This window comes from Monodon monoceros, unplaced genomic scaffold (assembly GCF_005190385.1).
Source record: "Monodon monoceros isolate NGI ecotype Baffin Bay Population unplaced genomic scaffold, NGI_Narwhal_1 Super_Scaffold_3, whole genome shotgun sequence".
Lineage (NCBI taxonomy): Eukaryota > Metazoa > Chordata > Mammalia > Artiodactyla > Monodontidae > Monodon > Monodon monoceros.
In genome coordinates, this window is record NW_021703780.1 from 34,742,766 (window position 1) to 34,759,454 (window position 16,689).

The window sequence follows — 16,689 nt, forward strand, 5'->3', positions numbered from 1 at the left end:
AATCCACCCCACCTAACTCAGGTCATCAGGACGGGACGCAAAAAAAAGTATGCTGGCAGAAAAGAGGGAAAAGCAGAGATCATTAAATTGCCCCTTTTGACCTTCAACAAGCTGACCTTGACTGGGGCACCTGATTGCCTTAGCATTTGGGGGGTTCACCTGCTCTTCAAGTTCTTCTTCGACTGTTGCTATTTTTAAGGTCTGGGAATCCCATTCTGACCCCAAAAGAAGGAAAATCAGAAGTCACACCTCCTAACAGAAGGTGCTAGAAGAGCATGATCAGCCACCCCAGAAATCAGTCCAGAAGCAGGTCTTTAGAAAGTTCTAGAAAGAAGGGCCAACACTTGCCCTCCTCCCATAAATGATCCCCCACCATCCTAAACAGTCATCAGCCAGACAAGCTTGGGGTTTGTCCATGACACACATAATGCATGACGCGACCCAGGCAGGAAGCTCCCCAGGAACCGCTCATGACAGGGAGGTCTATGACAAGCTGTTCTTTCTTGGCCCCAAGTGAAGGAGGCAAGAGGTGATACAGGTAATCTGAGGACAGTGATGGTAGTGTCAGCCACACTGACCCTCTGCCACGTCCCCAGGCAGCGCTCACGCCCTCTTCCCCAGGTCCGGAAAGTCAGGGCCCAGCAAGGGCACAGAGAAGATGCCTCACCTCTCCAGCGCCAGCATTGAGGACAGCGTTGATAAAGGACATGATGGCTGTTTTCAGATTCACTTCATCTCGGTACCGGCCCAGACTTCGGTCCAGCTCATTCAGCAGTGTCTGGATGGAAAGGCAGGATGGAAAAAGAGAGGAGGGCTCAGGATCCTATGAGTCCAGCCTCTGTGCCTTTGCTCCTGCCCTTCCAATCGCCCAGAATGCCCCATCTGTTCTCTCTACCCAATCTATCCAATCTCATCTTGGACCTTCCCTAAAGCTCACCTTTTCCAGGAAGCATCCTTTGCCTCTCTACATCTCAGCCCCAGTCCTACCTTATTCTCCTGTCCACCCAGCCTTGGGGACTTGCTTTATTTTGCTGGGTGATGCTGAAAAGATGCTTTAGCACTTTACAGCTGTTTACAGCTCCTCAGCCCTCCATATCTGTGGATCCCATTTGTGCAGATTCAACCAATGCCAGGTTGAAAATATACATGTTTTTTAAATTTCAGAAAGTTCCAAAAAGCAAAATTTGAATTTTTTGAACACCAGTAACTGTTTACATAGCATTTATATGGTACTTACAGTTATTTACAGAGCATTTACATTATATTAGGTCCTATAAGTAATCCAGAGATGATTTAAAGTACACAGAAGGATGTGCATAGGTTACATGCAAATACTACACTATTTTATATAAGACATTTAAGTATCCACAGATTTTGGTATCCACGAGGGTCCTGGGACCGATCCCCCGAGGATACCGAGAGTAACTGTATTCCCTGCCCAGCTCCTTGATAGCATGGGTATTACCTTTTACCTCCTTTGCATCTTCTGCAAAAGGCCAGGGGTCATTTTCTGAACAGAGTAGGTGCTTTCAAATGTTTGATGACAGAATAAGCATATAGTCTATAGTGGTGGATAAACCATAATGTTTGTGATAACAGTTCACATCTATTAAGACTTAGTACCAAGACACTATACTTATTGTCTATCTCTTTACCTGGAGCAGGTCAGGGAGAAGAAAAGAGCATAGCATGGCCTGAGTTCCCAGGACTTGTCCCAGTGTCCCTATAGTAGGCACTGGCCCAGGCATCGGGCCTAAAATCTCCATTCCAGCAATGGCATTCGATTCAATATTCCTTGACTGAGCCCCTTTATGAGCCAGGTGCTGGGTTCAGAGACACTGAGCCACAAAAATGAAGCAGACCAATATTCCAGTCTCAAGGAACCCACGGTCTAGTGAGGAGTCCATTTTCCCAGCCAAACCGCCCCTCTCTTAAGGCTCCTCAGCTCTTTTTATATAAGCCCTCCACCAGCCCCGCACCTGGAAGCGCGTCCGCTCGGCTGCGTACACCTGGTAGTGTAGCATGGCCTGCAGCACCTTCTTGTGGCCGCCAGGCACCAGGCACACGGCGCCCAGGATCTCCAGCACGGCCACCTTGGTCTTGCTGTTCTCCGTGCGCAGGCTCTGTGCGATGGTGCTGATGGCCTCGGGCTGTGCCAGCACGTGTGCCCGCCCCTGGGAGTTGTTCATCAGAGCTTTGATGCAGCCGATGAGGGAGGTGTGGATGCGGCTTTCACAGGTGGCGTGGTCCATGCTCCGGAGGAAGTTCAGCAAACAGGTCAAGCCCTCCAGCTCGATGAAGCGGGTCACAAACCTGCCCAGACCAGAGCCATCAGCAAAACAGGTATCCTGCAGTTGCATATTATTCTGTATGCATTTTGCAAACAGCTACCCCTTACCTGGGTACCGCTGTGTCCCACCAACAGCAGCCACTTGGTTCACTTGTAAAATTTACCTAAAGCGCTAAAATCCTATCACCTCACAAGACTCAGATCTTATTTGCATTTTAAATACCATGCATTTGCACGTCGTTGACTGTGGGTTACACAGCTATGAAGGTGTATATGTGAAAGAGATGATCATGATAATTATTAGGATAATTATCATGGCTGTTAAACCTGAAGACTCATCACCAACGACGATGGGAATTAAGAGAATTATAGTCAGAAAACAAGGAGGACTTGCAGACATGGGAGCCATCAGAGTCACTGCAACAAGGGATCAAGGCTGGGGAAGGCACTCTTCAAGGGATCCCTAAGAAAACATCTGAGTTATCTTGAAGGTTAGCAAAAAAAACCATTAAAAACCCTTTAGTTCAGGGGTTCTTAACCTGGAATCTGTGTTCCCCTAAGGGGTCTATGGCTAACATTCAGGGGTCCATGAACTTGGATGGGAAAAGAAAATTACACTTTTAGTTTTGGTAAAACCTCTACCTGAAATTTAGCATTTCCTTCAGGGATGAACAGAGGCGATAAACTATAGTGACATCAGCAGATCTGTGACTTTGTCGCACAAAGAAATCACAGCTGTTTTCATCTCTAATTACAGTTGCTACAGGCGTCTCAAAATACCATTTCCACTCATCAGGGCTTCAGAATTATGGTGGTTGCCGGTTCTTATTATTTAAGGCATAAAGAAGTACATTTATTGCTATCTCACAAATGTTTAAAATTTGGTAACTGTATTTCAATTTAATTGGTTCATTTTTAACTTTATCTATTTCTATCTATTTTACTGTTTAACAACATCACTCTGATAAGCACTCAAAAGGTTTCACGTGGGTGGCAAAGTCATCCATGGCACACACACACACACACACACACACACATACATACACATACATACATACACACACACACACACAGAGGCTTCAAACCCTTGATTCAGTAGAATAATTAATGATCTGAGGAAATGTCATAAATGAAGGTGAGGAAAGCACTACATATAATTAGTACATTTGATCCCCAGTGCGTTTGTATTTCTACATGATTAAAGAAATACGCCTAGAAAAATAGAATGTACTCTTAAATTGTTAAAAATAGGTATTATTTATTTTCTATTTTATACTTTTATGTATTCCACAAAATTTCCACCATGACTGTGTGTGACTTTTGTAATCAGAATTTTATTATGGGGAAAAAAAAATAAATAGAAGTGGGAGATGAACCCGGCAACCTCCCCTCAGCCCTTCTACTTCCTGACGTCCTCATCCTTCCTGCATCCCCTGCCCATACCAGGCCCCCACCCCACCCCGCCTGAGCAACAAGCAGGGATTAGGGGGCTCCCGTTCTCCTTGAGGCTATTTCCAGGCTCCTGGGTCAACCTAGACCACACATGTGCACGCGTGCGTGCACGCACGCGCACACACACGAAGATCATTGTGCTGGTAACAACTGGCGCTCTAGAGAAAGAAAAGGCCTGATAGTGGTGTTTGCCAATTTCCATGGTATAAATACCGCCAGCATATCTGATTTCAAAGTATCAATGTGTGTCATTGAACATGGAGCTGGGAAGAGATGCACCGTTTACATATTCCCACCAGGCACACACACTGGGTGTAAACTCACTGAGCACAGGTAACAGTAAAGAGCATACATAACAGTAAAATGTAGTCAAATCATCAGGTAATTAAGGAGTGATAAGTTTCAAGCACTTAATTGCCTTTGTTTTTGGTAGCATTTATTTAATCATGAGTTGATGTAATTTACATTTTCATCATAGCTATGTTTAACAACCAGCTTGCAAAACTGCTGAACATGTTGAGAGTTGGCTCGCACAAGCCAGAATGAGTTGCCAGACACAAGAGGAGCCTGTGGCTCTCTTGGGCCCTTTCACAATGTGTACTGGGACGTGGGGAGAGGCTCTTTTCAGCCTTTGAGACACCCATCCCCTCCTTCCTTGCCTGCTCCCACTCTAGATGGAGAAATCTCATCCAGAGACACCACATCGCCCCCTAGTGGCTGGAGTACTTCTCACCCACACTCACCCCTCTGGCGCGGGGCCCCTCATGTGCACAGCTCTTTCTTGTGTACCTGTCCGTATGCCCAACCCCCACCCCCCCATCCTGTTCTGTCTTCCCAATAAAACAAGCACCTGCCTTCAGTTTCTCTTCAGGATCTGAGGTTGATCTCATCTTCCCATGTTCATCTCCCCTCCCCAACATGCCCATCCTCTGGCAGCATCCCAGCTTCTCACAGAGGGGGTGTAGGAGCCGGGATGTGAAAGGAGGTAAAGTGAGCTCTAGGGGATGCTGGAGAGTGGAGTTGGCCAAGGGGACTGGGATGGGAGCAGAGCTCTGCGTGAAGCTTCGGGAAGCTGAGGGGACCGCTGGGTGAGGGGACGTGGAAGGAAGTGAGGGAAGGGGACATCACCTCATGGGCTGTGTCCGGAGGGCCGTCTTCAGGTCTTCCACAACTTGGTTCCTCATCTCCGTCTCCTCCTCATCAAACGCGTACAGACTCTGCATCTGAGGTCGGAGAAGGGGGCAGAGGTCACGCTGGACTGCCTGTCTCCCAGCTCCCTGCCACACCCAGCCCGAGTGTGACCCGGGGGCCGCCCTCGCCTCAGGAATGGTGAGGCCTCAGGGAACGGTTTACTAAGACAGAGTGACAGAGTCTGAGAAGAGCCATTCCCAGGCTTCACTTTCCTCATCTGTAAAATGGGGAGAATGATCAGCCCAGACTATTTCCCAAGGCTGTGTGATATATACATAACAAATGTTTCAATGGTTTGGGGGGATCTAAAGTCACACAGGGGAGAGAGGGATCAGGATAAAATCTTGAGAATAACTGAAAAGCTGCTGATCCCCAGAGAGGGTGGGCTGTGGGGTGCAGGGGAGGATCATGACCACTCTCCCCAGAGCCTTTCCAGGCAGGGCCGGGGCAGGACAGGGGCGAGGCTCACCGCGGCCATGGAGTTGATGCGGTCGATGTAATAGTCAGGCCAGCTGGTCGCCAGCTTGTTGGGATCCTCCTGTTCCTGGAACAAGATGAAGGACTGGATGGACCCCCCGGCAAGACAGGCCCACAGTCTGAGACCCTGAGCTTCGTCCCAGGTCAGCATTCAGATTCATCTCCTAGCCCAGCCTAGACGAGGTGACTTCGAGGAAGTTATAAAATCTCCCCAGGCTTCCATTTCCTCCTTGGCAAAAGGCAGATCGTGGACATCGAATCTCAGGACCAGCCAGTGACAGAGGCAGAAACCACACAGGTGTATACACTTTCAAACAATATACACAATTAAAAATAAATTCTTTTTTTTCCCCTGTTATATCTGTTCTGACTCTATTTAATAAAATACAATTTTAAGTCTGTTGAATCTAATGAAAATGTGTGCTTATATTTTGTACATCTCCTTTTTCAAATTTTATTGTTTTCTGATAATATCATTCTCATTGTATTTTACAAAAGTATTTGTCGGTGACAGTTTGGATATTTAAAAACTTGGTCTTTCTCTCAGTTTGGGAAGCACTGATTGACATAGAGCATTTGGTGCAGCGCCTAGCACATAGTAGGTACTCAGTAAACTGTAACTTTAAAAAAGGAGGGAAAAAGACACTCCCAAGGCCCTGGGTTTGGAAGGAGGAAGGGTCTGTGCAGCTAGGAGGTAGAGCCCAGATGAGACATGGCCCTCGGGCCCCAAGAGAAAGCTTCAAGTCCTCCCCAAGTGTGGGCAGGAATGAGGGGAGCTGGACAAGAATTGATGCTGACTGAAAATCCAGTCCTCTCCTCTGGCCAGTGGGTCTGCTTCTGGGCATTACACACACCCTCCTCCTTCCTGTCCCTGTTTCATCTGGAGGTACCCCCTCATCTGCTTTCTGCCAATTTCCTGCTTTCAAATTAGCATGAACATTTACCTCCTCCAGAACCTTCCTGTTGAACCACCTGCCTGCCAGCCAGCCTGGACTTTGCCCTGCATCCCTCAGCCTCATCCACTCTGGCTTCATGATTTTGTTTCTTAAAATCCAAATTTTAGGGCTTCCCTGGTGGCGCAGTGGTTGAGAGTCCGCCTGCCGATGCAGGGGACACGGGTTCGTGACCCGGTCCGGGAAGATCCCACATGCCGCGGAGCGGCTGGGCTCGTGAGCCATGGCCGCTGAGCCTGCGTGTCCAGAGCCTGTGCTCCGCAATGGGAGAGGCCACAACAGTGAGAGGCCCACATACCGCAAAAAAAAAAAAAAAAAAAATCCAAATTTTAGATCAGTGAGAAACCTGGCTTGATCGGGTCTTTGTGACTTCACGTGGATATATATGACCAAAGTCCCCAAATTCTAGCTTCCGCCTTAGAGAGGAGATCACAGAACATAAACGAACGTATCATGAAACACATACTTTCCTGCCTTTACTGGCTCCCCATTTAGCCATTTCACATGCCTTTAATGAGCACCTACTACATGCCAATCACTGCACTGAACCCTGAAAGTACTGAACAAAAAGTCATCCACGTAGTAGTCTGTCTTGTGCCAGAAGCAGGGTGACCGGTACTCTACGTCCATTTGTGGGCCATGGAAACCCAGGGTGGGGGGCATCTAACACACAAGGCTCATGCGGGGGCTGGGGTAGGGGGTCTGAGAGGACTGGGCTGAGTTACTCAAGATTACTGAAGCTAAGAAAGGGGGAGGGTGTTAGAGACAAGAGGAAGTACCATGTGGAAAGAGAGGGGGGTGTGAAAGTGTGTGGGGAGATGACACACAACGTGGTTTGGAAGGTGGTGAGAGACGTCCTTACATTTTAGTGCGTTTTTTATTTTAGCTGCATAAGGGATCAACGTCAGGGACCTCCAGAGTAAATCAGTTTGGAAAGTGGAGAAGCACGAGATAGGATGAGCTACTCCTGAAATTAATTTTCTCCTTCCTCCCTCCCTCCCTTCCACGACTTGAGCTTTTGAAAGACCTGCTTTCCTCACAATGAGATTCCTAAACACAGAGCACAGTATTCTACAGGTGCTTAATACATGCACACTGAGTTTACTAGACAGTGGCTTGCAGTGCATGCAGGTTCTCAAGGCTCTGGCAGGCCTGCATTCCAGCATCATTGCAGCACTTGCCACGACTGGCTGGTGACTTTGCGTGAAGGCCTCTCTAGGCCTTCCTGGCCTCCTGTGTAGAATGAAAGACTAGATTGGGTTGCTCCTCGGTTCCTTCCAACTCTAGAATAGTGACCAATTTTATGAGCTCGGTCTGGCCCAGTATGGAGCCCGGAACAAATATCTTGAGCGAGAAGAGTTATAAAAGAGCCAGGAATGGGCTCTAAGGAGCACGAAGGAGAAACAGCCCCAAACCATCCCAGACCTGCCCGTCTTCTCCCAGAAGGGAGACTTCTGAGCCTCAGGTGTGGGAAGAACCAGGTCCTAGCTCCCAAACACCTATACACTCTTGAGCTGCAAGCCTGAGAAACGAGAGGGTGGAGGGGTGGGGAGGAAGGTGGGCCAGGAAAAGAAAAATAGAGTGAAAGAAACAGGCTCAAATAGAAAGGTGGCAAGAGAGACGTAGAGAGAAAGAGATGAAGGAAAGAGACATAGAGATGGAGGAAGAGAGAAGAAAGCACAGCCACTGGGAAAGCAGAGGGGAGGAGATAAAACCCAATTAAGACCTGACTGCGGCCCGGCACATCCTTCTAGGGAGGACCATATTCAGAGGACTGACATCTTTTTTTTTTTTTTTTTGCGGTACGCAGGCCTCTCACCGCTGTGGCCTCTCCCGTTGCGGAGCACAGGCTCCGGACGCGCAGGCTCAGTGGCCATGGCTCACGGGCTCAGCCGCTCCGCAGCATGTGGGATCTTCCCGGACCGGGGCACGAACCTGCATCCCCTGCATCGGCAGGCGGATTCTCAACCACTGCGCCACCAGGGAAGTGCAGGGGACTGACATCTTTTAATGAAGGAGAGGAGGAAAGGGAGGAAAGGGTGGGGAGAGTGGAGACCAGTGTGTGTCCCTGGTGTGCATGCTGCCCTGGGACAGGGACACAGCCTGGGACGGGGTGGGGGGTGGGGGTGGGGCTAAAGATCCAGAAGAGACCACTCACTTCCCCCCAAATGGAGTTCTTCCAACAGAGCTGCCCCCAGGTATGGCCCAGGGCGCACACCCTCTCCGCATACGCACAGGCACAAGAAAGGAAACTAGACTTTTTTTTTTTGGCCGCGCAGCTTGTGGGATCTTAGTTCCCTGACCAGGGATCGAACCCGGGCCCACAGCAGTGAAAGCACGGAGTCCTAACCACTGGACCACCAGGGAATTCCCTAGACCTGTTATCGTACAGCTCCCTTACCCAGCACCAACTCCTGGAACCCAGTGGGCACCTGCTTACAGGATTTTTGAAAACCAGAATCCTATGTCCCTGAGTGTAAGCTCCATGACAGCAGGGATTATTTTTGTCCTGATTTATTCACTGTCACTCTTCCAACACCTAGAACAGGACAGGTGTACAGTAAATACTGGTTAAATGAATGAGCAAAGCATGGAGGCAAGGGCTGCCGTGCTGTGGACCCTGAGGGACAGCAGAAGGGAATCAGAGAGGGCACCTTCTTCTTGCTGCAGTAGATTTGCCATTTCTTCTCAGGTGGCAGTGCAAACACAGCCTCCCGGTTTTTGTCGGTGAGATCCAATTCATCCTGCAAAGACAACAAGAAATACATCTGAAACCCAGACATGGTTGACCTTCGAATATTCGGTCCTACAGGAAATTACAGTTCCCTCGAATTCCCTCAAAGCCCTCAGCCTGCTGTCCTCCTCCAAAGAGCATCAAAGATATGATAGGGCAATTCTTTTTCTAGAAGTTCAGCCCCATCCTCCCATCTCCTTGCATCAAGCCCTTGAGCTTCTATCCAAGGATCTTTCACTTCCTGTCCCCGTCCCTGGCTCCTCCTATCCAGGTCCCCTGTTCCCTGCCCATCTCCCGTATTGCTTTGCTAGCCTCTAGTCCTCTAGCCTGGAGCTTCCTGTCTTCCTTCTTTGTCCTTCTTAAGCTTGTCAACACCATAAATCAAGGCTTGACAAAGAAAGAAATCAGTCTACTGATCCAGTTTTTGCCCTCACCCTTCAAGTCTCTGTGCCCTTTGAGTGTCTCCCCCAGAAATTCTCTGGTTCCCCCAACCTCAGCATGGGTCCCAGCACAACTGAAGAGACCTGGTAAAGATGATGAGCTGAGCATCTCTCCTGGCAACAAGGGCACGCCATGCCACGGGAGGTCTGCTTCCCATGGAGGTGTGCCTGCCAGGGATAGCCCTCCGGCTGCACCACCACCAAGACAAGGCTGTACACACGCAGGCTGGGCTCCAGCAGCTGGCCCACGCCTCCCCAGGAGCAGGACTGGGTAGTTTCTGACATCATCAAATTTAGGGTAACTCTTTCGGTAGTTTGGGATGATTTTATAGGTTTGGCTGTGCTGAATGGCCCCTAAAAAAGTTCTCTTATTGAAAATTCTTCTCCTGTGATTCATGAGTTATGCAGGGGCTCATCAAAAAAAAAAATAGTCAGTGGGCCATGGGAACATAATGTGCTTTTCAGCTCAATTCTTGTAAGGTTTTTTTAAAAAAAATAAAAGCAAAACTTACATTAAGACAAAAAAAAGCATAGTATTATTAATCTTTACATTTTCTAAAGTGATAGTGAAAGTAATATCTAAGAAGGTACAAGGGTCTTAAATATCAATATCTACACTCTTTGTCCTTTACTTTTATTCAACGAGAACATTTTAGACTTTCCTTCACATAGATCAGAACTGTCCAATAGGAATATAATGGGAGACACATGTATTTAAAAAATTGTTCTGGTCACTTTAAAAAATTAAGAAGGAATAGTTGAACTTAATTTTAATAATACACTGTACTTAACCCAAAATATCTAAAATATGGTCATTTCAAAATATAATCAATGAAAAAAAAAAAAAGATCAATGAGGTCTTTTACATTCTTTTTTTCAAACTAAGTCATCAAAATCTGGTGTGGATTTCCCATTACAGTTCATGCTGGTTCAGACCAGCCACGTTTCAAGTGTCAGCAGCCCCATGTGACCAGTGGCTGCCATCCTCAACGGCACATTCAAAGAGAACTTGAAACTATGCCCTTCGGGTCACCTGCCTTTCAAACTAAAGACTCCAGCAGATCTAATGCTAAAGGAAGGTTCTTCCCTAGAACCACTCTCTTCATATCCCAGGAATGTCCCCAGACCCTGGCTCAAGGTTTCTGAAGCATTTCCTTTCCATGGTCAGAATCAGAAATAAAAGAAAAAGATAGAGTTCTGTGCACCTGACACTGCCCAGCACAAACTCCATCCCTTCTACTTTTGCTTATGCAGTTAGTTCCACCCGGCCTGCCCTCCTGACCCACCCATCCTGTGGACCCTGGTCTAATTCCCGAGCTCAAAGTCAGCATCCTCCCACAAGCCTTCCACAGCCCCTCCCAGGTAAGAACACCTCTCCCTTCCTGAACTCCAGAGCAGTTATGTTCAACCTTGTATTCTGGCTGTGTACACACTGGTCTTTTCTCACCAGTGGTCTCTTTCACTAAATCGAAGGACCTTTCTTGGCGATTTCGCTCAGCCCAGGTAGCCCATGACTCTGCGGACCATCCACTCCTTACTGATTCTCTCTTCCCTGGTTTCCTGGACAACCACACTCTTGGGCAGTCCCTCCTGCTTCACTCTATGTTCCTCTTGGGACCCCTGACTTCTCCTCCTCTCTCCTACCATCCAACGCTGAAGTCCCAAAGGGCACCATCCTGGGTCCTCTCCTCCCCTCCCTCTATGCTTCCCTGGGGTGAAGCCTTCGCAGCCATTCCCAAGGACTCAGTGACGATCCTAAACTCTCTCAAACCTGTACCTCCAGCTCACCAGTGTCCTGAGCTCCCGATCCTGGCACCCAGGTGCCTCCTATACTGATCAACTTTGGTGACCCTCAGGTACCTCCCACACTCATGCAGTGTCAGGATGTACCAGGCACTGTTCTCAGTGCTTAAGGTTTACTCATTAAACTTGCAACAGCCCATTTTACAGGTGAGGAAACTGAGGCACAGAGAACATACGCAAACTTTGTTCATCAGACCCAGACCCTAAGTCTGGGTCTCCACTGGCACATCCTATCCTGTACCGGGTCCCACCATCCACCCACAACCTCACGTAAGAAACTTGGTGTTCCCCAGTTCCTGCTCACTCACCAATCCCAACAAATCCTATACTTCCTTCTCAGTAGCTCTTGAATCTGTCCACTTCTCCCCATCCTCACTGCTAACACTTTAGTCCAAGCCACCATCCTCCCCAGCTCGGAGTGCACCAAGAGCCTCCCAATGGTCTACACAGACCTTTTTATTTTTTGCACTGGATTTTAATCTTTAATATCTAACATTATCGCTTTAGGGCATGTTTTCCCTGAACCAGGAACAGAGTGCTAATTACATAAAAATATACACATAGAAAAAGTAGTTCTCCATTTTCCCGGGGAAAAAACAGTAACTTCTAGAATACTCAAGGGTTTTGTTTTAATTATAAAGTCTTGGTCATCTCATTTATTAGCTCTGTGACATACATATTTAAATTAAACATTAGACAACCGTTACAACTTATAAAGGTAAGGTGCCATTACTGAGTAAAGAGATTCTCCTGTGAGTGGATGTGTCCCTTCTCCCACCCTGGGTACCCTGGATGGAGGGACCCTACTTTTTTTTAGGAAAGTAGGCTGGATCACCTCAAAACCCTGCTTAACCTCTTCGGTGGCTTTCTATCACCCTTCGGATCGAATCCAAAATCCTTGGTTATTCTCATCGTGATGGTGCTCCCCCCAAAAGGACCCACAGCTCTTTCTTGAATTGAGACTCTCACATCTGCGGCTGCTTCTGCGGGGGACTCCGTGGCCCTCTTCTGCACCTCCATCCACTTATCTAACCATCGCTGCGCTTTCAGATCTCCGTGGAAGTGTCACTGCTTCAGAGGAGCCACCATGACTGCCGGTCTAGAAGAAGGCTCCCTGCTAGACACTCCCACAGCTCCCCAAACATTTCCTTTCAAAACACCCACCACATTATCACTACTGTTCAAGATCGGCCTTCCCGTTCGGCTTCAGGTTCTTGGGGGCAGGAACTACTCCTGTTGGTTCGTCACTAAATCCCTGGCAGCCCCACGAGGCCCAGCACACAGCAGTCTCTCAAGAACTATTCTTCATTTGTTTGATCAATACCTCACGCTAGTCTTCCTGCAGACAAGACGGGTCTGACTCATCCTTTTTTGCCAAAGCACCTTGTAAAAAAAAAAAAAAAAAACCCTGCCACTTAAAATGCTCAATAAATACTTGGTGACTAAAAGGGCCAAAGGAAGGAACACCCCTTGACATGTCCTTCTTTCAAATCTCACATACTCTGCTCAAGAAGATGTCCCTGCCCGGGATTAATGCAAGAAATATATTTTTCATCTTCATTCCCAGCTCCTATCCTAGAGCTCTTAAATCCCTTGGAATTTCATGAATGATAGAAGTGATAGGAATATCTTTTGTTCCTGACACAGAGCTCCTAAATCCCTTGGAATTTCCTGGGTGATAGGGGCCTCTTTTCTCCTAGGGAAGTGACTCTTGGTGGACCCTAGATAGCTTCGAGGTGGAGGTTGGTCGCCAGAAGGATCAGGCCTTGATTAGAAGCCTAGAACATTCACCCTCACTTCCCAAACTCTGGGGAGATAAGGGCTAAAGATCAAGTTAAAAAAATCTATCATGTCGAAACTGCCATAAATGGCCCTAAATGGCAAGGCTCAGAGAGCTTCTGGCTGGGTGGATGCATCCACGGGTTGCGAGGGTGGGGAAGCCCAAACTCCACACGGGCAGACTCCTGCGCTCAGGACAAGAGCCTTACCCTTCTGGGTCTAACCCTACGTACACCTTCATCCGGCTGTTCACATGTATTCTTTAGAATATCCTTTATAATAAACTGGTAATAGTAAATAAAGTGTTTCCCTGACTTCTGTGAGCGAGCGGTTCCAGCAAATTATCAAACCCGAGGAGGGGATGGTGGGAACCCCCGATTTGCAGCCACATTGGACAGAAGTGTCGGGGAGCTGGGACCCACCACCTGTGGTGGGCGTCTGAAGTTGGGGGCTGTCTCGTGGATCTGAGCCCTTAACCTGAGGGGTCTGCGCTAACTCTGGGTAGTAAATGTCAGAATTGAGTTAAATCGTAGGACGCCCAGTTGATGTCTGTATAAAATTGGAGAACTGCTTGGTGTGGGAAAACCCACATATTTGGCGTCAGCAGTATTCTGCATAAAAAACAGATCTTGCAGGACTAACACGGATCAGGCTCCGAAGGCTATTCTACGCCAGTAAAGGCTTTGTTCTCTCCCACCTCCGGCCCCACCCTGAGGAAAGGCATGAATCAGGACCGTGAGTTTTCCTGAAGCTGATATGATGAGGAAGGCGGATCACTGTTTCTCATCACGTGCATGGTCCCATCTTATAGTGGTCCTGTGATTTGAAGAGCTGAATCGCCTTAATCAGATACATCCGTGACCGAATCCAAGTATGAAACCCCGTCCCCAATCACACTGCCTTGTTTCTCTACAGGCCAGCCATGAGAATGACTGACCAGGAATTAATGGTAGATGACCCTGTGCTTACTGCCCTCTGCCAGGGTTCAGGCCCGAGTCCTGGGCAGGGGTCCTGCTCCCCAATCCGGGACTTTCTTTGGTGTGCAGGCTTTGTCTCACCATCAGACCTCCCAAGGGAGGAATCATGCTTCTTTCCTGTTCTGTCTCCTTGCGGTCAGAGTATGACATGTCACACACAGGGTGCTGCTGTGGTCTGAATGGATATCACAAAGGGTCAGGAAGAGCTGCTACCAGTATAAACGAGAGAGCTTCTGTCTTCCCCAGGCTAGACATGGGATGTCATCATCCCAGACCCTACCCACGTTCCAGGTGTGATACAGGCATCTCTACCTTCCTGTTTCTGGTTAATCATCCCCTGTTCTGAGACTTGTGGTTGCCAAGGGGGAGGCGGCTGGGGGAGGGATGGAGTGGGAGGTTGGGATGAGCAGATGTAAGCTATTATGTATAGAACGGATAAACAAGGTCCTACTGTAGAGCACAGAGAACCATATTCAATATCCTATGACAAACCATAATGGAAAAGAATATAAAAAATGTACACATATGTATGACTGAATCACTTAGCTGTATAGCAGAAATTAACACAACATTGTAAATCAACTATACTTCAATGAAAAGAAGAAAATCATCCCCTGTTCTGAGGTACCCAGTGTCCGCCTACAGAATTCCACCCTGTCTCTTCTTTCTGTGCTCGAGATAAAAGGATCCCAGGGAAATTCCAGCGAGCAGAAGAGAAAAAGGTGACAAGTGCTCTGATGTTCTCTGAGGCCCCTCACTGCCTGATTTCACAAAGGCGTGGACCTGCTCCTCTCATGGGAGCCTGCTGCTACCCCACGAGGTCTAAAATCCAGTGGAGATATGATGGCGGTCCACCTTTCATGGTGGCCACCCCAGCGAGTAACTCTGTTTCTCCCCCATAGCTGAAATGTCCTCGGGGCTCACCTCAGCCCCAAGCAGAGATTCAGGAGGTGAAGATGCCGGCACATGAGCCCTTGCCCTCTGTCTGGCTCTGCCTGCTCTAGCCGTGGCCCTCCCCATTGCCAACCCCCCTCCCTTCCCACCTCCTCACTCACCACCAGCTCTGCAAAGCGGACGTTCAGCTCCTCTGGGTTGGGGATGGGACTGGAGAACTCCATGTACTGCAGGGGGTGGCTGTCCCGGAGGTTGATCTCAGGGAGGTCGCTGCCTCCAAAGCAGCACAGGAAGCCCAGGCCATGGCGGCTCCTCTTGCGGGGGGCCATGGTCACTTCCAGCTGGGGGGACAGTCCGCAGGCAGATGCCCTAGGTCCTCATGGTGATCTGGGTAGAACAGAAAGCACAGAGTGGTCAGGCACGGCGGCCAGGTAGACGGGGATGCGGCCACTCTGCCACCATGACTTCGTTGCCCAACTGTCAGGAGCCTTCAACCCAACAGCCAAGCCCCTTCCTTCTCCCACAGCCATGAACACTTTCAGATTCTCCCTCTGTGCCCCTAGAGAAGACAGGAGGGCTGTCGTCACAGAACGTGACTTCCAGGAGGTCAGAGCTGGCACTCAGCCTACCCTCTCTCTGACTGTACAGATGGGAACCCTGTTCCCTGTCCTCTGGTCCCCTGCAGTCCAGTTTCCAGCAGGGATCCCTTACTCACTTGATTCACTCCAGAGTCTGGGGATACCCGCTTTAAAGGCGTCATCCAATGGGGAGAGAAGGGCTGATGTCGGCTGGCAGGGGAGACACCGAGCTAATCACATGGCATGGCTCCTGGAGTGGGGGCCTCCATGGGAGCAGAGGATGGAAGGCTGGCACAGCTTTCTGCCCAGTCTGTTGCAGCCAGGCATGTTTGGATGGATGTGAAATATCAACAGGGCGTGGGTTCACCCACCCATCCAGAAGGAGGGGTGAGCTGGGGGAGCCATTAGAGTGAACCCTCAGTAAGGAAATGGGGCTGATCATTGGAACGGTGTTCAGCCAAGAGTGAAGGGAATCTGGTCAAATCTGCTTTCCATACCGACCAAGAACAGAGGACATCACTGTGGCCAGAGATCAGAACTGAGGGCCACCCAACAGTTGGGTGGTTGTTGGAACAGAAAGGGTTAAGTCTTTGCCACTGGGAGAGCCTAGTTCTATGGTGACCAGCATGAGGCTGAACGCTGGCCCTAGTCATTGATGTCACACAGCTACCAGGTAGGTTAAGCCCAATTATCTGCACATGGGCTTCCTGAAAGGGCCAAATGACCCCTGACCAATGGTTCCTAAACATGGTTTCAGATCTGGGCGGGTTCACTAGAGAGACCATTGCTTATCCACCACCCTGCTGCCCAGCCATATTCTCCTCATACTAATATATCCTAATTTTTTGAATATAAATAAGATTCTGCCTTCATCCTTATTGAATATTACATCACAGGTTTAGGGTCAAGATTTTTTTTAATTGTGGCAAAATACATAGAACATAAAATTTACCATTTTACCATTTGTATGTGTGCAGTTCAGTGGCACTAAATACGTTCACATTGCTGTGTAACCATCACCACCATCCACTTCCCGAACTTTTTTCCATCTTGTAAAACAGAAACTCTGTATTCACTAAACAATAATTTCCCATTTCCCTCTCCCCCCAGCCCCTGGCAAC

General features: G+C 48.6%; 1 protein-coding gene across 7 annotated transcripts in view; it reads right to left on the reverse strand.

Moving 5' to 3' along the window:
- Positions 1-16,689, reverse strand: part of DAAM2 (dishevelled associated activator of morphogenesis 2) — a 111,217-nt gene that overhangs the window by 30,558 nt on the left and 63,970 nt on the right. For all 7 annotated transcript variants that reach the window (XM_029242920.1, XM_029242916.1, XM_029242917.1 and 4 more), the window contains 6 exons: positions 15,152-15,377; positions 9,018-9,107; positions 5,403-5,477; positions 4,871-4,965; positions 1,980-2,313; positions 668-778 (listed from right to left, as the gene is read on the reverse strand). In XM_029242920.1, coding sequence (XP_029098753.1) covers positions 668-778; positions 1,980-2,313; positions 4,871-4,965; positions 5,403-5,477; positions 9,018-9,107; positions 15,152-15,319 — 873 coding nt within the window. In that variant the 5' untranslated portion in view covers positions 15,320-15,377. The remainder of the gene's footprint in view (positions 1-667; positions 779-1,979; positions 2,314-4,870; positions 4,966-5,402; positions 5,478-9,017; positions 9,108-15,151; positions 15,378-16,689) is intronic.